Below are 25,426 nucleotides of genomic sequence, written 5' to 3' on the forward strand. Positions count from 1 at the left end.
AAAGGATTAATTTCTAAAATATACAAGCAGCTCATACAACTCAATAGCAGAAAAATAAACACCCAATCAAAAAAGTGGGGAAAAGACCTAAACAGACATTTCTCCAAAGAAGATATACAGATGGCTAACAAACACTTGAAAAGATGCTCAATACTGCTCATTATTAGAGATATGCAAATCAAAACTACAATGAGATATCACCTCACCCCAGTCAGAATGGCCATCATCAAAAAGCCTACAAACAATAAATGCTGAAGAGGGTGTGGAGAAAAGGGAATGCTCTTGCACTGTTGATGGGAATGTAAGTTGATACAGCTACTATGGAAGACAGTATGAAGATTCCTTAAAAAACTAGGACTAAAACCATCATATGACTCAGCAATCTCACTCCTAGGCATACACCCTGAGGAAACCATGGTTGAAAAAGACACATGTATCACATTATTCAACACAGCATTATTTAGAATAGATAGAACATGGAAGCAACTTAGATGCCCACTGACAGATGAATGGATAAAGAAGTTGTGATACATATACACAATGGAATATTACTCAGCCATAAAAAGGAACACATTTGCATCTGTTCTGATGAGGTGGATGAACCCAAAACCTATTACATAGAGTGAAAAGAGTCAGAAAGAGAAAGATAAACATCGTATTCTAACACACATATATGGAATCTAGAAAAATGGTACCAAAGGATTTATTTACAGGGCAGCAATGGAGAAACAGATATAGAGGACAGAGTTACGGACATGGGGAGAGGGGAGCAGAGGGTGAGATGTATGGGAAGAGTAACATGGAAACTTACATTACCATGTGTAAAATAGACAGCCAACGGGAATTTGCTGTATGGCTCAGAAAACTCAAACAGGGGCTCTGTATCAACCTAGAGGGATGGGATTAGGAGGGAGACAGGAGGGAGGTTCAAAGGGAGGGGATATATGTATACTTATGGCTGATTCATGTCGAGGTTTGACAGAAAACAACAAAATTCTGTAAAGCAATTATCCTTCAATAAAAAAATAAATAAATTTTAAAAAATAGGAATAAAAAGAAAAAAAAGAAAGATGCCTCCTGGCAGAACAGACTGTACATGGAGTGAGGGCCCTCTGGAATTGCTGGAGGGCTGCAGGAGGGGACTCTGGAGTGGTCAATTAAGGGCAAGTTGGGACACTGGTCCTCTAGAGGAGCCACTACCTGGGCCTGGAGGGGACTAGGAGGCCACCAGTGGAACTGCGATATTGAAACATGCATTGTCAGTGCACCAGAAAAATAAGGAGAAATGCATCTATGTATGGTGGACATGTGATAAACCAAAAGTAACATGTTAGCAGTGGGAGGATCTGGGTGGTGTCTATATGGATATTCACTCTACAATACTTTCAACTCTTATGTATCCTTGAAAAGGCTCATAATTAAACAAAATTAAACAAATGAACAAAATAAATAGCATCTGTCTATAGCTGCTATTACTCTAACTGGCCCTTTAGATGGCTGCAGGGTAACTGGACACTGGAAGGACGAGTCTGGCCCCTGCACAGGCACATCTGCCGTGGCCATGAAGTTGGAGCTGTGGGAGATCAACTTTCTTACCTGTCTTCACCGCATCTGCCACCAGCAATGTCCCAAGGAGCAGGAACATGGCCCCCACCTCGCCCCTCCTTGCTATCTTTTCTGCAATTCTTGCAAGTGTGCTTTAATTTGAAGAAAATTAGTCTAACTCCTTAATTCAAGGAAATCTAAGAATCATGGTTCTTAGCTTCCTAGTGTCTGCAGTTTAGGGATACACAGAAGGAAATCATATGGAGTGCAGTTAAGTGGGACAGAGAAAGACAGTTACATGTGTATTGTAGAAAAAGTCACAAATGAACTTACATACAAAACAGAAATAGAGTCACAGATGTAGAAAACAAATGTATGATTACCTGAGGGGAAAGGGAAGGAGGGATACACTGGGAGATTAGCACTGACATATACACACTACTATATATAAAGTGGATAACTGATGAGGACCTGCTGTATAGCACAGAGACGTCTACTTGATACTCTGTAATGACCTATAGGGGAAAAGAATCCAACTATACTTCAATAAAAATTTAAAAAAATAAAATATGTACTTTAAAAAATAAGATTGTCGCATCTGGTCTTATCATTTCATAGCAAACAGATGGGGAAAATATGGAAACAATGTCAGATTTCATTTTTGTGGGCTCCAAAATTACTGTGGACTGACTGCAGCCATGAAATTAAAAAGACGCTTGCTCTCTGCAACAAATGCAACGACAAACCTAGACAGTGTATTAAAAAGCAGAAACATCACTTTGGCAACAAAGGTCCATCTAGTCAAAAGCTATGGTTTTTCCAGTAGTCATGCAAGGTTGTGAGAGTTAAACCATAAAAGAAGGCTGAGCACTGAAGAACTGATGCTTTCAGAGTCCCTTGGACAGCAACGTGATCAAACCAGTCAATCCTAAAGGAAATCAACCCCGAGTATTCATGAGAAGGACTGATGCTCAAGCTGAAACTCCAATACTTTGGCCATCTGATGTGAAGAGCCAACTCATTGGGAAAGACCCTGATGCTGGGAAAGACTGAAGGCACGAGGAAAAGGAGGTGACAGAGCATAAGATGGTTGGATAGCATCACCAACTCAATGGACATGAGTTTGAGGAAACTCTGGGAGATAGTGAAGGACAGGGAAGCCTGGTGTGCTGCAGTCCATAGAGATGCAAAGAGTCAGACAAGACTAAGCAAATGAACAACCACCACCATTAAACCCACTGCATGTATCCAATCAATGAAGGTGAAGGTGAAGTTGCTCGGTCGTGTCCGACTTTGCGACCCCATGGACTGTAGCCTAGCAGGCTCCTCTGTCCATGGGATTTTCCAGGCAACAGTACTGGAGTAGGTTGCCATTTCCTTCTCCAGGGGATCTTCCCAACCCAGGGATTGAACCCAGGTCTCCCGCATTGTAGGCAGACGCTTTACTGTCTGAGCTAAAATGAGGATACCTAAACCCTTTCCCAGAAAGCTACTGGTAAATGTAACTGTCAAAATGAGAGAAAGCCAAGAGAAAAGACGACATTTAGTCCCAGAAACAGAGGTTACTGCACAGGAAAGAGACAAAGGGAATTCCCAGGACAGTGATAAAGCAGAGCTGAAACAGACAGTGCATACCAGGTAAAAAAACAATCAGTTTGGATTGTAGCAGGATGACCATGAAGAAAGTAGTACTGAGAAGGGTTTAGGAATTGTTTTGCAGAGTGTAGGAAGGCTTTGGTGCATAAACTAAGCAAATGAGAAGAGGCAGCCATTAATTCCAGGAAAACAAAAACTATAAGGAAATAAGTTAAAGAAAGAAAATAATATTACCGTGCCTTACTTTGCACATCCATGAACAATGTTTACAGTGAATATTGATTTAGCCAAAATATGAATATATCATATTAGAAAGACCAAGTATTAGATGTATGGGGGTGAAGGAATGCTAAGAATGCCAATTCTGTATCTTCCATTAAAGATAATAATATTGAGAGTGAGATAATATAAATATTATTTAATATACAGAGGTAAATACTAGTAGAAAGATCTATTACTTTGGGCTGAGGGAATGAAACAAGGGGTAGAGGCAGATGGGGAAGGATACTGACTATTTTATTTTGAAACTGTGTTCCTATTGCTTTGAAAACAAAATTAAACAAAATATAATGATGCAGGAAAAAAGAAAAGGTTTTGAGAAAAGGAATTTGTTCAGGGCCATGACACAGTTTATGGCACCCCACTCCAGTACTCTTGCCTGGAAAATCCCATGGACAGAGGAGCCTGGTAGGCTGCAGTCCATGGGGTCGCTAAGAGTCAGGCACGACTGAGTGACTTCACTTTCACTTTTCATTTTCATGCATTGGAGAAGGAAATGGCAACCCACTCCAGTGTTCTTGCCTGGAGAATCCCAGGGACGGGGGAGCCTGGTGGGCTGCCACCTATGGGGTCACACAGAGTCGGACACGACTGAATCGACTTAGCAGCAGCAGCAGCACGACACAGTTTAAAAGTATCTGTCACAAAAAGTTTCTAATAGCTTGCAGGAGTATGGAAATTCTTGAAACAGGGTTCTTCAGGAAAAAAAAAAAAAGTAATGTTTCCAAAATCATGAGTCTGCCTAAGGAGTCAAAACAAACCACACACACCACCACCAGCACTCCTGAAGTATGCTGACTAACAGATCCACCCTCTGTTACATTATTATAACTCTACCCAGCTTCACTTAATGTAACACTGCTGGCTCCTTTTCACTTTTGAACTTTATAACGTCACAACCATAAATAACCGGTGTAACCAGGTAAAGGAGTTCAAGATATAATCGAGACTGGTATCTGGGAAGATACCTGCCAGTGAATCCAGTCTGTAGGTGAATGGACTCTAAAGATTGCACGATATTAGGAAGATGAGATTAAAAGCCTGTGTTCTAAATACACCCAGAGAGGGACAATGAGCAGCTTACATAAACGCTCTTCTGTCAAGCTTGTATGAGGAGAGGAGGAGAGGCTATTAGGGAAATGTGTGGCATCAAGGGTGCTACGACAAGGTGAAATGGGAAAGGGAAATCTTATTCTCACTTAATCAATAGCCTCCTTTATCCAGTTCATTAATGTCTCACTCACTGGCACACCAAATCTATTTCCACTTTGGCCTTCCCTCCTCCTCTTCAGTTGCCTTGAACGTCCACCTACTTCCACTAGACACAGACTAAACTGCTCTTATGTCCTAAATGAATATTGGCTACTTTGAAATTCTCCCCACAAATACGGACAGCCACTTAACTACAGCTGTTATACTTGGTGTAACTGGCAATGACAGTCTAAACGGACCAGTTTAGAATCTCTATGTTGTCATGCTAATCTTATTTACTTATTACCTTGAGGTCATGCTGCTGCTGCTGCTAAGTCGCTTCAGTCGTGTCCAACTCTGTACAACCTCATAGACGGCAGCCCACCAGGCTCTACTGTCCCTGGGATTCTCCAGGCAAGAACACTGGAGTGGGTTGCCATTTCCTTCTCCAATGCATGAAAGTGAAAAGTGAAAGTCAAGTCGCTCAGTCGTGTCTGACTCTTCGAGACCCCCTGGACTGCAGCCTACCAGGCTCCTCCACCCATGGGTTCCAGGCAAGAGTACTGGAGTGGGTTGCCATTGCCTTCTCCGTGAGGTCATGTGTCCACCTGAATTGTAAACCTTTAAAAGATACAAGGATAGCACCGGGTACAAATAGGTACTTAATGTTTTCCTATAAATGTATGAAAACAAACATTTTTTAAAGAAAGAAAATGTGCCAGGGTAATCACTGGTGTGGGGTAGGTAGCTCTAGAAATAAATTTTTAAAGCCAAGCCACTTTGGTTAACATCTCAAGCAGTTTTTGATCTTGTCACAGATTACTACCACGCCTGTGATCACTAAAGTAGGAAAAGTCGAAGGTCAAGGGCAAAAAAGCAAATGGTAACAAAGAAAATACAATGATGCCACTGAAAAGAACGCTTCATATATTTTCATAACTCGTGAAAAAATTAATCCCAAAGCAAAAACAAATGCTTCGATTAAAAGTTATTTTGAAACCAACAAGGAAAAGGGGAAAGGAAAAAAACCTTTTTCCTTTTCCATCAGCTCTTTCTCATTCAATGATGCTCAATCTTTCTCCAATTCTTACAGTAAAACATTCTTATCATGAGTGAGGACAGTCTGTTAAGACTTTTTAACTTAAAAGTGTAAATGCCCAATCACAGCACTCATGTCTTCATAATGACTTCTGACAAACTTTAAAACGCAGCACTAGTGAGCACACTTACATAAATATGCAAAACTGAGTCCTTCTGATATTCAAAAGATAGATCAAATTCAAACGGCTTAGAAAACTTTTGTCAAAATTAGATAAAATGGCAACTTAATCAAGAAACTTGAAGAATACTTCAACTCTAGAAGAGCACGAAATTCCTAAATGCTCTTCTTGCCAGAGTTTCGACTGTTTTCCCAAAATACAAACAAAAACTTATGATAGAAACTCAAGTTTCCTGACTGAAGTTCTCTTTGTTGGCAACAGAAAACAAGCCTTCAAATACAACTATCTACTTTGCTTTAATTTAAAAAGTAAATAAGCCCCTTTGAGAGTAAAGCATATTTCAGAACCTTTCACTTGGTACAGTAACAAGAAAGCTATTGGGATCCATAGGTCAGATGGCTGGAGAAGCGGAGCTGCATGCCAAGGATCATGAAAAGCATTTAGGTTCTTTATCTCCCAACCAGTCGAGTATCATCAAAGCTGCCTCAGCACAAGGATGAGTCTTCAACATACTTCCTAAAGCTCCAATTCTTCATTTTAGAAATTATGTACCATGTCAATTACCACTGTGGGTTAACAGTCTCAATTGAAGCTGTATCCCTCACTTGGCCTTCTAGTCTACAAAATGCACAAAATGCAGGATTTCAGATAGAAGACCGTCCTATCTCTAAAAAATTTACCTAAATCTACCAGTTCCTAAGTTTTAACAGCAAGGCCCTGGCATCTGTAACTGGCAACTTCCACACTGAGTAAATAAGTCATCATGAAACATAAGAATACAGAGTAAAGTAGGCCGTGGGCATGTGGAAATCTTAATAACATCTGAAAAGAAAAAATATTAATTCTATAGTATGCTTTTTTTAAATTTGGCTGCGTTGGGTCTTGGAGTGGCACGCGGGTATAGTATGCTTTTCAACCTCCAAACTCTAAGAGTTGACATCTATCTGATGTGCTGAATCCTGTGTAAAATCTTACCTGTTTGGCTTTCGAGTTCTTCCCAGCAGAATTCTTCTCACTGGCACTTCCATCCATCCCTCTCAGAACACTGATGAAGTCCTTCTTGGAAACTGAGGATATCAACTTAGCTCGTTTTCTAATAGAGCCTCCAGCTTCTTTAACCTTTTCATCTACATTCTTTTGATGCTTTTGAACGGCATTAAATAACTGCACCACACCCCTATGGAACACAAATGACCAGAATAATGTCATTAAATAACAATTACACTAGAACACAAACTCTTGAGGACAAGTGCAATCTATTTTCACTGCTCAGAAAAGAGGCAATCATCTAATACGCGCTCAAGTGAAAAGCACAGAATAAATCTGAAAAGTGAACGTACATTTCAATGAAATTGAATATAAGTATCTGAATAGAGAATAAATACATGTGAGTTGATATGTGGTTTTTCTCAGCTTCAATCTTTGTAAATCAACTTCTGAACTGATACTTCTCAAAATCTAATCACATAATGGCTGAAGACTTTAAGTGTCAATGGGATAAGCACAGGCTTTACAGTTAGCTATCTGATTATCTGAGGCTAGAAAGATCTCCTGGATCTTGATTTTACCTGTAAATGGCAAAAATAATACTCAAGAAGCTTAGAAAGTATTCAGCTACCTTATCTGCAGGTCTTATGATATAAAACTAATTTTTAAAAAAGTTTATTTGGAGTACTTTGTTCTGAAGTTAAACTCATTGAAATTCTGAACATTAAGACTTGTAGTGTCCATTATAGTAGTCACAGGCTACAGGTAACAGGTGAACACACAACATACAGCCAGAACAATGTTGCAGTGTGCTCCAAGTTTAAAATACACACTAGATTTTAAAGATAGTTAGTATGAGAAAAAAATTTTTGATTTCATTAATACTTGTTTTGTATTTATTACATGTTGAAATAATTTGAATATATTGAGTTAAACAAAATTTATCATTGACTTTAATTTCACTTCTTTGTTTTTACTTTTATCAAGGAGGCGCTCAGAAAAGTTTAAGTTGCACATGTGGCTCACACTGGATTTCTAGTCGATTTCTACTGGCCAGCACTGCTTTACGCCATCGACACCCCTTCCAGCTCTAAGCTTCTATCATCTATTCATGTTCCTGCTCTAATCATCATCAGTGCAGGCGATCCGCCACAGGTGCTGAGCATCCCTGCACGTTCTTGCTGGGTTCTGAAGAGCACGCCTGCTCTTTACCAGGCTGTTTCTCAGGGTTGTGTCTGCGGTGCGCAACCTTGAGAGATGAGGTAATGTCTCCCCCCAGACAAAGAGCAGGCTTGTTACCGTTCCCCATAAAAGCAACAGATCCCCAGATACAGAGTTCCTCTCCTGTAACACAAACCACCGCACGCACAGGCATCTGTCGAGGGCACCTGGGCCGCCCCCGGGGACACAGGGAACCGGTGGGAATGTGAAGCTCTGCCTACGGCTTCAGCCGTGAGTAACAGTCCTTTGTCTCTAACCTGCAAGTCCTCTGCCAGAATCCAAGAAACCTTACCAATCTAGCTTATTTGTTTATAAGATGGGTAAAATTCCATATGCTTCACAGCAGGGCTGGGACCATGGTGCCGAGAGGGAGATGCCCAGGGTATAAAATGTAAGGGACACTTACTCTCTGGCACCAATCCTGTACTCTTCTCAGCTCTGCATGGGTATTAATTCATTTAATTCTCAGAGAAATCCTATAGCATAGGTATAACGTTCTCGCTTGTTTCCACGGATAAATAAACTGAGACAGAAGGAAATTAAGTAACTGCCCAGGGACACCCAGCTAGTAAGTCAGTGCTGGGATCAGTTAGCAGTCTGGCTCTGCTCTCACTCCCTCACCCATCCGGCCTCACTGGCTCACCATCCAATACCCAGATGGATTGCTGTAGGCAGCTAGGAAGTTAAAAGAGATTTCACTGAATGTAACTGTTGTATTCTTTAAATGGTAATCCAACTGCTACCTCCTTCATGGAGCCGTCCTCAACTCCATACACAATCTCCCATCAGATATTCCCAACACACAGAACACACCGTTACTCCCAAAGAGACCAGAAGCCCCCCCTGCCCCTGGATAAGTGGGCAAGGACCATGCAGCAGCCTCCAGATTCTATTCATCTCACAGACGGCATCAACTAAATGTTGGTGTCAATATTTAAAAAAAATGCTGAGTGAAAGGACAGCAGGAAGCTGCTATAATGTGTAATTTGTTAGTCATAAGTATAGTGCAAGATAACAAAAACAATCACCTTGTGCCGTAAATTTAGATAAGCATCCTAAGAGAAACGCAGGTAGAGGTCTGAGGATAATGTTCTCGTGACCATAAAACACAAGATGATCCGAAACAGGTTCATACCAAATACACACTTAGCCCATTAGACTCTTGCCTCACGAGACCTCCAAAATCTGTGGCTGAATCCAGTATTAGGTAGGCAGGCTGAGATATAAATCACTTGGCTCTGACCAGGCAGAGCTTAAGAACCAAACCTCGTCAGAAATGGATCACTACAAAGCTTTAGTGCACTTAGTTTTTAAAGGGCAAGAACACTGTCTTACCTCGTAGCAATTCTCTGAAGATTTCTCTCCGTTTCTTTGTCTTTGACAACATCTGGCTTTACTCTGCACATCATTTCCCATTCCCGCTTCTTATCAAGCTGTGTTATAAATAGTGTTATGTGAAAGAATATTAGGCATTTTTGAAAGTGCAGCACACTTTGATATGATACTCTGTGAAAGGACAAAGGTAATAAATCATTCGAGCTTTAGTTTGTCATAGGGCCTTTCAGAAACCCACCCTTTCGGGGGTCCGGCTCCGGGAGCCTGCGGTTAGCACTCGGCGTGTCATGTGAGAGGCACCAAGTGAGCAGCCGGCAGGCTCTCCGACAGCAGGGGCCTGGAGCACCGCCAGTATGCGGGGCCAGGAGGGCCAGGCTGGGGGTGAGGGAGCCCTGTGCCCAGCCTGCCATTGCCAGAAGCCTCAGAGGGCAGCATCAGCAAGACGCTAAACCACCCTCTTCCGTAACCAGGAGTTTAAGCACCGCTTCTCTTTATTTTTAGAACCTGACTTCCCCAGCGGCCGGAATTATTAAGCACTTGTATCAGCTTTTAAAAGAACAGCATGGTGGCCTACTAGCGCTGTAATAGATAGAGCCTATTTAAACAGTGACTGTTCCTCTTTTCTCTTATGGCACATCTGACCACTGTCCTTGCTGTATATGGCTTATCAGTCACAAACTCCAGCAAGCTGACTCTCTAAGATAATGCAGATATAGAAACGGATTAGGAAATAAGAATATCCCACAGACAACATCATCTCACTCAAAACTGTTCTCAGGGGGTGTCCCGATCTCAGGTCCTTGATTTGACACACTTGCTTCTCCAAGTCCCCTGCTCAGGTCACCATCAAATATACTGAATATGATAAACTAATTATCAAGAAGCTGGTAATAAACATCAAAATCAGGAAGAACCAGTGGGAAAAGTCTCCTTTTATCTTTTCCTTTTCTTGGAAAATGAGTATCTCTTGGAAATGAGTACTTTTATATTGTCAGTATGACTGAAGAAAGTTATTTTTCTTTCATCTGATCTCTCACTTTGTATTAACGAGAATATCTGTTCACAGTAAAACCAAATCTTTGCTCTTGCTATACTCTGAAGCCTTTTTCTTCCCCAAATCGGATATTTTAACTATAATGAAATTCATCGTCAGATTATACCAGAAATAAAAAACCTTACTTTTAAGTTTACAACAGTCAATCCTTAATTATCTCTTGTACCGAGGGGATAACAGGCATGTATGATCCCCAGGTATTTTTTAACTCTGAAATGTATTTATTTACCTATAATTAGAAATAGGCAGCCAATATTCTGGAAACCAATAATACTTAACATTAAGAAACAAACACAATTTACACAGACTCTACCCAGAAATATATACTCAAGAGCATTTGTGGCTGCTGTGTTGTGTTCCTGGTATCAACACGCGTGCTTTCATGCATTATGTGGACAGCATCAGCTCCAGCACTCAAAGCTCTGGCTTTAGCTTTGGCCCAGAGCAGAGTTAGGAATTTCTTTCTGTTGGCTTTAAAATGTTGTTCTCTTACTAGAACATTGGGACTAGGGGTAATTAAGGATTCTGATATTTTTAAAGCCTCCTCTAGTTTTTGCCAGATTAAAAAAAAGAAAAACAAAGGTTCAAATTTTAAGTTGAAAAGCTATCAGTAAGACTTAGAGACAAAGTTGATCTTAAATAAAGGACAATGAGAATACTGAATTAGTAACAGAGTATGTTCTGTTTCAAAAAGCAGTACTTGAAAAGTTCCATCTTTACACATCCTCCAACAGAGGGCACCCAGTATTAGGAACAAAGAAAACATTCATCTTGAAACAAGATAAGAGGATGGTGAACTTAAAAAGAAACAAATGCCACCTGAAACTTAAGTTTTCCCTCCTTTTTACCTATAAAGTATCTCTTGGAAATGAGTACTTTTATATTGTCAGTATGACTGTAGAAAGTTATTTTTCTTTCATTAAAAAATAATATCTATTTCAGCAGCCAAATAGTTTAGACATATTCTTGTTCTACTGTTCATTTATTATTGTTTATCTGTGTAATACACAACAGCAAACTTAAAGTCCGACTTCTGGCCTTTCATTAGCAGACAGCACCAGTCTAGCTTCTTCCATCAGTGGTTTAACAAAAGATATAATGAACTCAAGTTTATCCATCAGTAAAATAGTTTGTTTTCAGAACTGCAACCAACCCTGTCAATGACATCATCACAGATTTGTAACATAAAATAGATTTTAAGCTAAAAGTAACTAACATGATTCTATTAGTTCAGAGTTAACTTTATTAATAAAGTTAGCATCTGAACAGGTAAGTTGAATAAGATATTCAAACCCAGGAGTCACTGGCACAGGTATAAGTACTTGACTTTTAAAAGGATACATTTCCTTGGAGTCCACATTTTTATTGTTTTGCTTAGATGAATAAAAAACATGCTCAAGAGAATGATTCAGACTAGGTCTCTGAACACAACCTTGGTTATACACTCACAGATAAAACACAAGTTACGAGCTGGAATGCTAACTGGACAAACACTGAAAGGAGCCATCTGGTTACCAATGAGAACTAGCCTTGACACCCCAGTGTACATAACAATTGGTAGGACACACCTGTCTTCTTTTCTCTAGTCTCTCTTGTTTTAGCTTCTCTTTTTCCTTCTCCAGCTCTTTGTTTCTGACCAGGATGGTGGGTTTGCTTTCAGGAATCTTCTTGTTCAGGATTCTGGCCATGGCATCCGCCCAGCCCGCATTAGTCCCCACACTGGCCTCTGCAGCACTATCACTGTCATCCTCGCGGGGCTCAGCTTCACCTTCGCTGTCAGCTTCCACTGCTTCATCACCAGAGGAAAAGTGATCCTTTTCCAATCCACAGCTTCCTAGAGAACCTAACAGTAGAAACAAACTAAACTTTAATACTGGACGCAGAGTTTGGCAAGGCCATGGTGAGACCCCCCCAGGGGCCTTCCTAAGGCTAATGGCTCTCCATCTGTCTCCATACTTATTTCCAAGTCCCACAGCTGCCGTTATAGTGGAGAATGGCAGGACCCTCCATCCTACCGTCACCCACCCGCAAAGACCTGGCCTGGCCATGTGGACGGGGAGGCCACCACAGAGTCAGCACCCAGGACTCAGGGAGTGGAAGTCAATCCACCAGCCTCAGGGCATCCTGTGGTCAATGGTGACAGATGCTGCCATGGGGCTGCTGCAGGCTGTGCTCAAACCCACAGGCTTTTAATTATGTTATTAAACTACTTGAAGAGACTAACAAATATTATTTTAAAAACAAGTAACAACAAAAAACTGTAATCTGTCAAGAAAATGGAATAGTGTTTCCACAGCACAGAGAAGTCAGAGTAAGTTCTCTGAGGGCTTTGGCCCAGATGTTTAAAATCCTGAATCCTGGTACGGAAAAATCTAAACACTTGTTTTCTTTTATAGAATCTGCCTATAACATTAATAAACTGGGTTTATGAATGGGTTGCAACATTTTTGAAAAAATAATCTAATGAAGTGATATGTGCCCAAAATTTGACTGCACTGCTGGGTGGCCGAATGAAAATATCAAGTTTTGAGTGAAGGATACAAATTTGTACACTGTGGAGTTGTACCATGCAGAACCACTCAGAACCACCCAAAGAAGCACACACATGAAACTATGTCATCTGTAAGATTCAAATGGCTAAGATCAGAGGAGTGGCCAGAACACGATCCAGTTGGTGGCCTCGCTTGAAAACCAACTTGCTGAGAAGCCCTGGGTACTTTAAGTTTTGCAGTCTGTCTCAAATTCTGAAGCTCACTGTAATTTAGCAACAAGAGCACAAGTGCCAGTGAAATCTGTGTGCAACTATATGATCCCAAGCTTTCTGAAGAGCTTCTGCTTTGCTCTTCAAAAACCTGTGGAACTAAATTAGGAAATACTTCAAAAGTAGTTTTATATTAGCTCATGGCTACGATCAAAGAGAATGGAACTGACCGAATAGTCAGCTCTTCCACTCTGAGTGATCGCCCTAACCTCTTGACTTGAAGTCATGAATTAAGACAGAACTGCTGAAAAGACTTGACTTAGCTAGTCATCACTACACTTGCTTTTTGGTATTACGTTTCCCTAATATCTTTGTTTCTTTGATTGCTGAGAAGTCATGAAACAAAAGGATGGAAAACTAAGTATTTAATACATTTCAAAAACAAAAATTTGCAGCATATTAGAAAATGGCAAATAAAAATATATAAAACAAATCAGTTTATACATATATAAAATGAGTCTCAAGCACAGGAGTAAAAAGGAAGTATCTTCAAAAAGTAACAGAGCAATACATAAAATTAAACAGAGAGCAAAATAACACTTTAAAAAAGCATGATCTTACATAAAGTATGTTAATGGTATCAAAAAATTAAAGGAAATGATAAAGAAGCAAGAATCATTAACAATTCTACTGCCCTAATGTGTTGCATATTTCTTAATAAAGAAAAAAAAATTTTGAAGCAGAACTTATCTTGACACATAATTTGAAGCCTCCACTGTATCCTGTATGCCTGGCAAATTTAAATCTGAGAATGTGACAAGGATGTGACATGCAAATTTAGGTGATATAAAAACGCTCACTGCCTGCAATGTAAGAGAAAGTATACAAATTTTGCCAAACAAAAGCTGAAAGCGCTACCATTCAATGAAAATCTGTGTGTCTACTATATACCAGATTCCAGAGCCCAGAAGCATCTCCTAGGACCAGCGTTCCCTGGAAAGTACATTGAGAAACAGAGTCTGGAGAATGTAGTTAACTGAAAAACATGTGTGTTAACACAGAATATGTTTATTCCTCAGAGCCAGCAGCACTGGAGAGATACTAACAACAAAATAAACAATTCTTTGAAAAGTACATCTTCTAGGTACGCAATCATCTAAATGTAAAGAGGCACAGTGGTTTGTATCAATGAAGACTCTCTGAGTGATCAGAAGCAGAGGTCTTTACTAGGGCCTGGTAAAAAATGTCAAAACGGCAACACTGACACCTAGTGTTGTGTCCTAATGAAGTCACACACAAACTGCAGTGAATTTCACATAGTCACCTACACAGGCAGCCCAAGACTTTCTGGTTGTATAAGCCACTGCAGTTCTCCATTTCTAAACCTGGGCTATTTTTCTTTGGTGTGTTTCTTAGCCTGACTACAACAACATGCATGCTACGGACACAATAAATTCATAAAGTTTTATAACACCATTTCATACAACCTGCACTTACTCCAATTAAAAAAAAAAATTCCAGAAGAATTTGCTGCAGTCATGGCTTTTTATTATATTTTTAAGAGGCCCTAATTCAGAAGTTTTCAGTCATGCATTCATGACCAACGGGAATGATGGTATTTTCTAGAAATAAATTTAAATACATCAATGTTATGAGGTCAGCTAGCATATTCCAAAAGAAAGTTTTCTTCTGGAATACCAAAGCGAATCACTACACAAGTCAGAAAACAGAACTGGCCCTTAAAAATTTACTGTGGCCAATGAAGAAGAGATTTTTTTGAATTTACCACAAACTGATATTCAACAGAAATGGGTGTAACCCAGGGATCTAAGGGCTCCAGATAAGCAAAAACCTCCTTTGAAGTCCTGTGTGTTATTTTAAACATTAACTCTAATTTTGCATTCTATTTTAAAAACGCTGGAAATTAAGGAAGAGTGACAAAGAATGCTTACTGGAAGTAAAACTAATGGTTCCAACAGAACTTTCTGCGTTTACGGAAATGTTCTCTTATCAGAGCTGCCCACCAACCACAAGAGCCTAGTGGGTCCTTCACATGTGGCTAGTACAACGAAGTCACTGAATTTTTTAACTTGACGAAGTTTTAATTCCTTCAGCATGCCTAGTGGCCACCACATTGGGGAGGGCAAGGTTAGACTTCTGAGGTAACCAGGTAGGCAGAGGCATCTCTCCATCTCTTGCTGTACTTTCCCCAAACTTCCACCAGCCTTTCAAACTTGCCATCTGTCCCTTATCCCAGATACGGTGAGCTGCTGGCGGAAAAGTGAGTTACTTTCCTTAGCCTTTGGAACTGGGATAAAGTTTTTTAAAAAACTCACAGTCCTTCAATATGAATGAAGATGAAGGAAGGAGAAAATGAAAAATCTAGATTTTCCCCTTGAAGAAAACTTCTAGTAGGATACATAAATCAGTTAACACCAATAGAAAATTTTGTAAAATTTGTAAGCGTTCTTCTAATAAAAAAACGACAAAGAAAACGGTTTAGGGGTATCTTTTACAAAGATGATTTCAAGTTATTTCTTAAAGGTAAAGACCGAGCCTGAATGACAAGAGAAGGAAAAAGCCAAAGAACTAAGATTCTACAATAAGGCCAACCGAAAGAGGCATGGGCAAGATCATTGAATCCAGAACTGAAACATTTTAGATTTGAGTCAATGCTCTGTATTACAATTACTATTGTAATCATCACCACGATACTCCAGGCAGAAGAAACCAGCTTGTGCAAAATGCATGGGGATGTTGAAGAAGGGAAGTGAAATGAAGTGGCTCAATTGTGTCCGACTCTTTGCGACCCCATGGACTGTAGCCTACCAGGCTCCTCTGTCCATGGGATTTTCCAGGTAATAGTACTGGAGTGGATTGTCATTTCTTTCTCCAGGGGATCTTCCCAACCCAGGGATCAAACCCAGGCCTCCCGCATTGTAGACAGACGCTGTACCGTCTGAGCCACCAGATATCTATAAAATATAAAGAAGTTCACATAGGCTGAAACTGGAGATACTGAACTGGGTGGGAAAAGCTGGTTAGTTTATATAAATAAGCCGGTCTGATTTATCATCCAAGAAAAAGAAACATAAATCAAGCCCCAGGTTCTGCACTATAGGTGTGTACTTCCAGTAAGCGGCCAAACTGCTACTGCTATTTTCACCTCCCACTTACCTCAGATCCCTCCTTTTAAGAAAGTTTCTCTACTGGATTAAGAAGGTTTTTCTTTTAAAATACAATTATCATCTGGGAGCACTAAGGACACTGCTTAACCTTGATCTTCAGTTCAGTTCAATTCAGTCTCAGTCATGTCCAACTATCTGTGACCCCATAAATCACAGCACGCCAGGCCTCCCTGTCCATCACCAACTCCTGGAGTTCACTCAAACTCATGTCCATCGAGTCGGTGATGCCATCCAGCCATCTCATCCTCTGTCGTCCCCTTCCCCTCCTGCCCCCAATACCTCCCAGCATCAGGGTCTTTTCCAATGAGTCAACTCTTTGCATGAGGTGGCCAAAGTATTGGAGTTTCAGCTTTAGCATCAGTCCTTCCAATGAACAGCCAGGACTGATCTCCTTTAGGATGGACTGGTTGGACCTCCTTGCAGTCCAAGGGACTCTTTAAGAGTCTTCTCCAACACCACAGTTCAAAAGCATCAATTCTTCGGCGCTCAGCTTTCATTACAGTCCAACTCTCACATCCATACATGACCAATGGAAAAACCACAGCCTGACTTGATGGAACTTTGTTGGCAAAGTAATGTCTCTGCTTTTTAATATGCTATCTAGGTTGGTCCTAAGTTTCCTTCCAAGGAGTAAGGGTCTTTTAATTTCATGGCTGCAATCTCCATCTGCAGTGATTTTGGAGCCCCAAAAAATAAACTCTGACACTGTTTCCACTGTTTCCCCATCTATTTCACACCTTTAGAGTTTATTCTAAATCAAACAGAACTTATAAAAATTTGAGATCAGTTAGTAGTGATTAAAGAGTAAAGACATAGAACTCAGGCCGCCTGATTCAATCTTAACTCCAGACACAAACCTACGTGACTTTTCTGAAGGTTTTTACCTTCTCAACCTTAGTTTCCTTGTCTGTAAAAATGGCAATAAAACAGTACCTACTTCATGGGTTTTATGATAATTAACTAAATTTCTGAAAAGAGTGCCTAGCCCATAAGAAACGTTTACATGTCAATTACACCCCTCCCCGCCCTCCACCCCCATACCCTTCAAGACATACATAATGTGGCTGCAGAGCAGACAGGACAAAGAACAGCTCTGGTGGCTGGAATCTACAGGATATATGAGGTGCTGAATGGGAAGCTTTAGATGACCTGTTACAGCACAGGGGTTAAGCACTCAGAATATAAAATAAGCAGACGTCGAGCTATGCCCCATTTCCATTACTTCCTACTAGCATAATCTTGGGCAAGTTACTTAACCCCTCTGTGTCTCAGTAAACTGGGAACAAAAACAGTACCTACCTCACTACGTTGTCATGATGATTAAATGAGATAAAACAGGAAAAGCACTCAGCACAGCTCTGGTACACAGCAGGCATTAAATAGATGACAATAATCAGATGACAGACAAGGAGACTAAGAACCTGGGAGCCAGAGCAGGGAGGTATCCCAAAAGTTCTAAAAAGGACTGACAAAAGACAGGGGGAGGGGGAATAAATTTTCCTTCCACTATAATTCCACCCAGTCTTGGCTCTCCTCTAACCCATACGCCAGGGGTTCATGGTGAGCAAGACACCTTTGATTCTGTTTCAGAAGCGGTCGATTATCTCTGTCCTACAGCTTCCCAAGCACTCTAAAACAATGATGAATATTAACTAGCCAGCAAATGTTTAGGGCTAGGTACTATTTAAAGTGCTTTTTACGCATTATCACTTAATCCTCTCAACACTCTCTGAAATGCTATTATTATTCTATTTACAAGGAGAATGCTTCTGAAGCTTAGAAAAGTTTTAAAAATGTACAGAGTCACAAAGTGAACAAGGTGGGATGACAGGGTGCTGATTTCTAAGGCACTATACAAAGCTCTGAATCCAAGATTCAACTCAGACTAAGGTAACTGAACTAAGGCCAAGAGTAGCCACAATATACTGGGTTGGCCAAAAAGTTCATTTGGGTTTATCCTACCAAAAACCTGAACAAACTTTTTGGCCAACTCAATAGCTTAATAAAGCTTGAATTAAAAGAGGAATTTCTCTCTAAGCCATAGCTAACCAGAATGGCCAGTGCTCACATCCCATTCTCATTTTGCCGGAAGTCATACAGAGCTCCCCAGTCCAGGTATTAAAACATCTGTTCTATCACGCCATGTGCTCTTTCCTGCCCTTTACTACTTAATTTAGAATATTCAAAATTGATACTTGAAAACTTTTTTAAAAAGCATTTACCTGTAAAAAAAAAAAATGAAGTTACTCAGGTTTCCATAAAAATAACCAAAAATAAAATGAAAGTTTTACCATAGGACAAACTGTTGGATGTGATTACTATGTGCTATCTGGGCAAACCAGACAGAGCCTGGAAGTAGTCTGTTTCCTGAGCCTGTTCTATAAATTGCTAAACTACTCAAGTAGGACTATGATATACTTCATTTCTTAGGCATGTTCCTTTGCTATTTTAAGTAACTTAAACGATGCAGGAGGTTATAAGCTACAGTTTGATGAAAAGTTTATTTATCTGCTAGGTTATTACATCTTAAATACTGCTTTGTAGTTTATCAAAAAAGGAAGGGATTGCTCCTAGGACCTTCTAAACTAGATTGGTATCAAGTCTTGTTTTACAAGTATATGGCCGTTATTCAAATACGTGACCAGAATAATTCAGAAAAAACGAAATTAGCATTCTTCCCTGCTAGTTTATAGACATATGGGCACGTGCTCTGAGGGAGCAGTCAATCACTCGATGGCACTGGACTGAGGCTTTTTTCACATGGGTTGATTTACTGACTACAGAGCTTTTTTTTTTTTTTTTAAATAAAGACTACAATCTTAAGCAAGTAGCCATTGCATATAAACCTCCAACAGTGTATAAATTCTGTAGGTCTGAGTAACTCAGTAACTCAGAGGTAGAGGTTATCATTGTTGTTTAGTCACTAAGTCACGTTTTGCAAGCTCGTGAACTGTAGCCCACTGGGCTCCTATTCCATAGGACTTCCCAGGCAAGAATACTGGAACGGGTTGCCATTACTGCTCTTTATAATACTTGATATCATCACCACTGTTTTCATTTTTTTCACCGGAATTGATCTACTGAATGGGAAGGCTGTGTTTTTTATTTAGACTACAAACTTAAGAGCCAAGCGTACATGGTATCTAAACCACCAACAAGGTATTAATTCAATAAATCTGAGTAGTTCCAGGTTAACTTATGTAGAGGTGTCATCTTCTCCTTTATAACGCTTGGCATTTATATATTACTGGAATGCTGACTACAGCATCTTACCTTACACATATCTCTGATTTGGGATCATTCGCAATTTTACTATGACCAAAGTTCAAACCCTACCGAAGAGTATGACAATTTACCAAAACTTACAGTCTGAATCATTTTGCTATCATTCAAGTTTATATCACATATAACTTCTGCTAATCTGTAACCTCAGTGATATCCAGCACATGAGAAAAGAGTGTAAAAATCACATTAAGAGAAGTTTCCAATTTTATAATAAATGGATATCGAGTACTACATCACGTATCAGGATTCATGGCAAGTTCTGAAACACAGCTTTTACCAAAGCTTTAAGGTAACAGAACTAGGAAACTTCTGCAAAGTCTGACAAACAATATCCAAGAGTTTTACACTCATGAAAACACAATTTTTTACCTTTCTTACACAACATATCAAAAGAAATTAAAGCCAGAAGATAAAATATAAAAGTGCAAACAACACATGGAGTATACTTGTGTGTTTTTCTAGGAAATGTAAGTAGCATCTCGCTGAAGGAAGCTGCTTCCAAATGCTGATATAAGGCACATCCTTATCTATTTTTATGAACCAAATAAAATTCAAAGATAAGTCTCTGACTCAACTTCCTGATAAAATGAGCTGGTACACTTCAATAACAAGGCTGTAATGTGCACACTGATTCCTCATGTGTCTGAAGTCCATTTCAATCACCTGCCTTTATAGTCTCTCAGAATCCAGCCTCTGTGAATTTTTGATAACTTAATATAGTTCTGCCAAGGCCACACGTACACAAATATCTGAACTAGAAAAGCTATTTCCAGGGACTTTCCTAGTGGTCCAGTGGTTAAAATCTGCTTTCCAATGCAGGGGACACAGCTTTGATCCCTGGCAGGGAGCTAAGATCCTGCATATTGTGGGGCAGCTAAACCCACTTGCTGCAATTAATACTTGAAGCAGCCAAATTAATAAATAAAAATAAATTTTTAAAAAAGAGAAAGCTGTTTTTACGTATCACTTTTCCAGAAATATCTGATTTCACAGGAGGAAAAAAAATCCATTTCTTTAAATTAAACAGAAAATTCTGAGTTAAACCAAAGGAAAACATCTCCCTCCAAAGGGCTTACATTACTGAATTTATTAAATAAAAGGCCTTTATTATTTGTATTTATTGAAGAGACACATTCTACATCCTGAAAGAAAAGGCAGAGGGAGACAACTAAATAGAAATCTAGAGAAGCTGGTCAAGAGAAAGTGAAGGAAAGACGAGTAGCTAGTGGGCCAGCATAAGCATGGGGAAGAGGGAGGAGAGCAAACGTGTTCAAGAGATGAGGAGGTCAAACACCGTGTCACCAGCAAGCCAGGGGGCAGCAAGATGTGTGCCCAGAGGAGTAAACAGCCGTCAGGCCACATGCAGATCATCAGTGCACAGTGACACGGCCCATCCTCCTTATTCACTGGATTCTGTTTTGAAGATGAAATCACAAATTCAGCCTGGCAAATGTTAAGTGCACGCTATCCACAGAACAACTAGGCAGAGACAATCCATGGCTGTCAAAATCACTATCACTAAATAGAACCATATTGATGCCTAATTTTACCACGAAAACATGATTGAATGGTTAATTACGGAGTAAGACAAAATTAAGAGATAACACCTGGCATCTATGGACTGAACAGTTTTCCACTGAGAGGCTTTCTACTATAATGGAAAACAGTATCCCCAAGCCTCTGTCTCCTCACCTGGAAAACAGACAGGCCATCAGCTCCCTTGTAGGGTTACCTGAGGAAATTCTAACCTCTTTTATGGAGAAAGCTCCGGCTTATAAACATTGCTAGTATCCAAGGCTGGAAGGCTTATTGGGTGGCCAAGAGATGGGACTAGCTGTTTTGTTAGATCAGAAAAGATGTCACGATCATGACTCCAAATATTTATGAGTAGGCTGTTTGTTATTTCGGAGAAGGCAATGGCAACCCACTCCAGTACTCTTGCCTGGAAAACCCCATGGATGGAGGAGCCTGGAAGGCTGCAGTCCATGGGGTCGGACACAACTGAGCGACTTCACTTTCACTTTTCTCTTTCATGCATTGGGGAAGGAAATGGCAACCCACTCCAGTGTTCTAGCCTGGAGAATCCCAGGGACGGGGGAGCCTGGTGGGCTGCCGTCTATGGGGTCGCACAGAGTCGGACACGACTGAAGCAACTTAGCAGCAGGCTGTTGTTATTTAGTCGGTAAATAGTGCCTGACTCTTTGCGAACCTATGGTCTGTAGCTCACCAGGGTCCTCTGTCCATGGGATTTCCCAAGCAAGAATACTGGAGTAGGTTGTCATTTTCTTCTCCAGGGGATCTTCCCAACCCAGGGATCGAACCCGAGTCTCCTGCACTGGCAGACAGATTGTTTAACACTGAGCCGCAAGGGTATGGTATTTATTTTATGGTTGCCATGTGCCAACCATTAAATTAAGTGTTTTACATACATGAGCCCACTGAATCTTCACAACAATCTTAAGGAGACACTATTACCACATCCATTTTATGGATGAAGGAACTGAGGCAAGTTCCCTCCTAAGAAGCCCAAAGGCCCTCTGAAAGACAGTACAAACACAGATGCCTCTCATACAACTGAGAAAAGAGTGATCATTTATTTCTGGAGATAATACACAGATTTGAGGAGAAAAGAAAGGAAAGGATGGGAGAAGAGAGGAAGGAAGGAAGACTACAGTTATCAACGGCAGAAAGAGTGCTATAAAATCTGACCACAAAAACACCCCTTAGTGATCGAACATTCAGTTCAGTTCAGTCGCTCAGTCATGTCCGACTCTTTGCAACCCCATGAATTGCAGCATGCCAGGCCTCCCTGTCCATCACCAACTCCCAGAGTTCACTCAAACTCATGTCCATTGAGTTGGTGATGCCATCCAGCCATCTCATCCTCTGTCGTCCCCTTCTCCTCCTGCCTCAATCTTTCCCAGCATCAGAGTCTTTTCAAATGAGTCAGCTCTTCGCATGAGGTGGTCAAAGTACTGAAGTTTCAGCTTTAGCATCATTCCTTCCAAAGAACACCCAGGACTGATCTCCTTTAGAATGGACTGGTTGGATCTCCTTGCAGTCCAAGGGACTCTCAAGAGTCTTCTCCAACACCACAGTTCAAAAGCATCAATTCTTCAGCACTCAGCTTTCTTCACAGTCCAACTCTCACATCCATACATGACTACTGGAAAAACCATAGCCTTGACTAAACGGACCTTTCTTGGCAAAGTAATGTCTCTGCTTTTTAATATGCTGTCTAGGTTGGTCATAACTTTTCTTCCAAGGAGTAAGCATCTTTTAATTTCATGGCTGCAATCACCATCTGCAGTAATTTTGGAGCCCCAAAACACAAAGTCTGACACTGTTTCCCCATCTATTTCCACTGTTTCCCCATCTATTTCCCACGAAGTGATCGAACCTTAGGGAGTGGAACAAAAACCTGTCTCAATACCATGGTCTGTTCATAACCAATTCTTGCTTAAGATTCTGTGGCCCTGCTCTTTTACTTTCCAGAAAGTTTTGTTTTGTTTGATCATTTCTGTCCTCCTGGTTCATCAACCGTTTTTCTGACCCCTGTTAGAGGTCAGAGAAAAAGCTACAGAGCAAGTTCCAATACTGGTTGTGTCCTCTATCAACTTATCAGCTTATGCACTGCGGGAGCAAGGTATAAACTCTCTACATCTCATTTTCTTACAAGTAAAATGAGGATAATATTAAAAATAACCCTGTCTTACAGGATTGTTATGAGAATTAAAGTGATACAGTACCTATTATTATGAGAATTAAAGTGATACAGTACCTAAACTATTATTATTACTACCTAATTCCTCTAACAGGAATATACCCAAAATTTATGGTGCTACAAATTTATTTGGAAGTTGGTTGTCTAGAAAATTGAATGCTTTCCTTCTGAAAAACATTTCAAGTGGGGACCTCCTCTCTGTCTTCACTGTACTTTCCTAGTGCAATCCCTAACAGAGCTTTGCAACTTTGCCTAACTGCTCTGGCACTCTATGGCAGTCACCATACAGTTAGCAGTGATACTTATAAAGAATTGGCTTTCTCTTGCCTAAAATGTCTCAAGAGCTCCATACTGCCTACTAATAGAGAATCCAATTTTCTTCATATGGCACACAGGGCCCTTTACAATCTGGCTTTATCTTGTTCCTAGTCTCAATAACACCTCTGAATAGCTAAAGCCACAGCCAACAATTTATTTCAACCTAACTAGCCATGTGTTTCAGGAGACTACATGCCACTGTGTGTGCTTTCCCTATGTCTGAGAAAACTGTGCTCTCCACTCCCAGACTTAGAAAACTAAGGCCCTGATGAAATGATTCCTTATTTATTTATTCAGCAAGAAAACTTACTTAGTACTGAAATGTATAAGGGAGCCCCCATGAGAATAAAGATAAAGAAGACATGTTCCAGCACTTGAACGACTTGTATCCATAAGCAGAAAGACACGTTAAAATAAAAATAATCATACAGTATGAGGTTTATGTATAAGACAGAAGGAAGCAATGCCTTGACTGCGTTCTACAGGATATGGAATTCTCTGTCTCCATCCTTACTGTTAACTGGACCAGGATCATGAGAACTACCTTTGTAACCACCTCAATATATTAAGGAGCAATCTCTGAGCAGGAGAAGGTCAGGGGTCGTCTGCGATCCCTTGTAACCTGAGAAGCCAGTGCCAAGAACGATGGTAAAGAGTACAGCATGTACACACCATAGCTGAAAGCCTCAAAATACACTTCCTTCCTTTAGGTATAAACGTCTCTGAAAGACATCTTTATCAACCGCTTTTATTTATTCTACTTTAACCACCTACGGTGTCCTCACTAGTATCTCATCCCTAATTCCCCAACACACGCACGCACCTACTGCACAAGAAAATTCAAGTGTACCGGCCGTCTTCCTCTCTCCGCTTTTCCCTCCTTGCTCCTTATGAGCCTCTCTCGGATTTTCCCTCGTTGCTCCCTAGGAGACCCAACTCATTCTTGTAATTTTAGATATCGCCCTTCCTTTCGCCCCTTACTACTGTAAGCTTTTTTTTTTTTTTTTTGCTGCTGCTGCTGCTATAAAAAAAAAAAAAACCATCAGATTCATCTTAGTTAATTACAGTGACAATGAAAATGTCTAATAAAAGGATTTGGAGGCTTTAACACGCAACAGCGACCTTCCTTCCCCAGAACATCACTTTCTCAAACCTTCTCACACCGAGCCCAACTCGCCCCTTCGCCGTCCTGGGAAGATGACATTCGGGCTGCCAGGGGGAAATTCTCTCGCAACCCCTGCTTCCCGCAAACTCAGCCCAGCCTTTTCTCTGAGCAGCCAAAGCTCAGCCCAAGTAGGTTACCTTCATTATCGGAAGCGTCTTTGTCCTTATCTTGCAGCTCCGATGCTACAGACGGGACTACCATTTTCATCCTCTTCTTCTTCCTTAGTGAATTTTTCAGCTTTTTCCCCGCACTCACACGTGAGTCGCCAACGGCCGCGGCCATGATTCCTAACCGGAAGCGTTCCGTTACATGTGCGTCCGGCAGTAACACAGGGAACTTCGGCATCTAGTTCCGATGAAACAAGGTTACAGTAAAACAAAGTTCCGGTGAAACAAGGTTCTGGGGTGGGGCCCTCTAGTGGGAGTTCTCTGGCTGGAGCTTCAGAATACGGGGGAAGAGGACTTGGTTGTCTTCGCGAGCTACCGGCTCCAGTGAAAAATAATAATGAAAAAAAAAAAAAAAAATCAGTGAGTGTAAGTTCTCCGCTGAGTCTGCCAGCTCGCCCTGGTCCTGGCCCGCCGCCCCACTCTGACCCCAACTCGACCCAGTCCGCTTTC

At 40.6% G+C, this 25,426-nt stretch overlaps 1 protein-coding gene across 1 annotated transcript in view; it reads right to left on the reverse strand.

The window, feature by feature from the left end:
- RRP15 (ribosomal RNA processing 15 homolog) overlaps positions 1-25,155 on the reverse strand; it is a 52,013-nt gene extending 26,858 nt beyond the window's left edge. Inside the window, exons 1-4 of the mRNA XM_040263267.1 lie at positions 24,947-25,155; positions 11,997-12,271; positions 9,375-9,472; positions 6,807-7,008 (exon numbers count right to left, since the gene is read on the reverse strand). Of these exons, the coding sequence (XP_040119201.1) occupies positions 6,807-7,008; positions 9,375-9,472; positions 11,997-12,271; positions 24,947-25,154 (783 nt within the window). The 5' untranslated portion in view covers position 25,155. The remainder of the gene's footprint in view (positions 1-6,806; positions 7,009-9,374; positions 9,473-11,996; positions 12,272-24,946) is intronic.
- Between the last annotated feature and the right edge of the window lie 271 nt (positions 25,156-25,426).

Source organism: Oryx dammah, unplaced genomic scaffold (genome assembly GCF_014754425.2).
Source record: "Oryx dammah isolate SB20612 unplaced genomic scaffold, SCBI_Odam_1.1 HiC_scaffold_21, whole genome shotgun sequence".
In the NCBI taxonomy this organism is placed as follows: Eukaryota; Metazoa; Chordata; class Mammalia; order Artiodactyla; family Bovidae; genus Oryx; species Oryx dammah.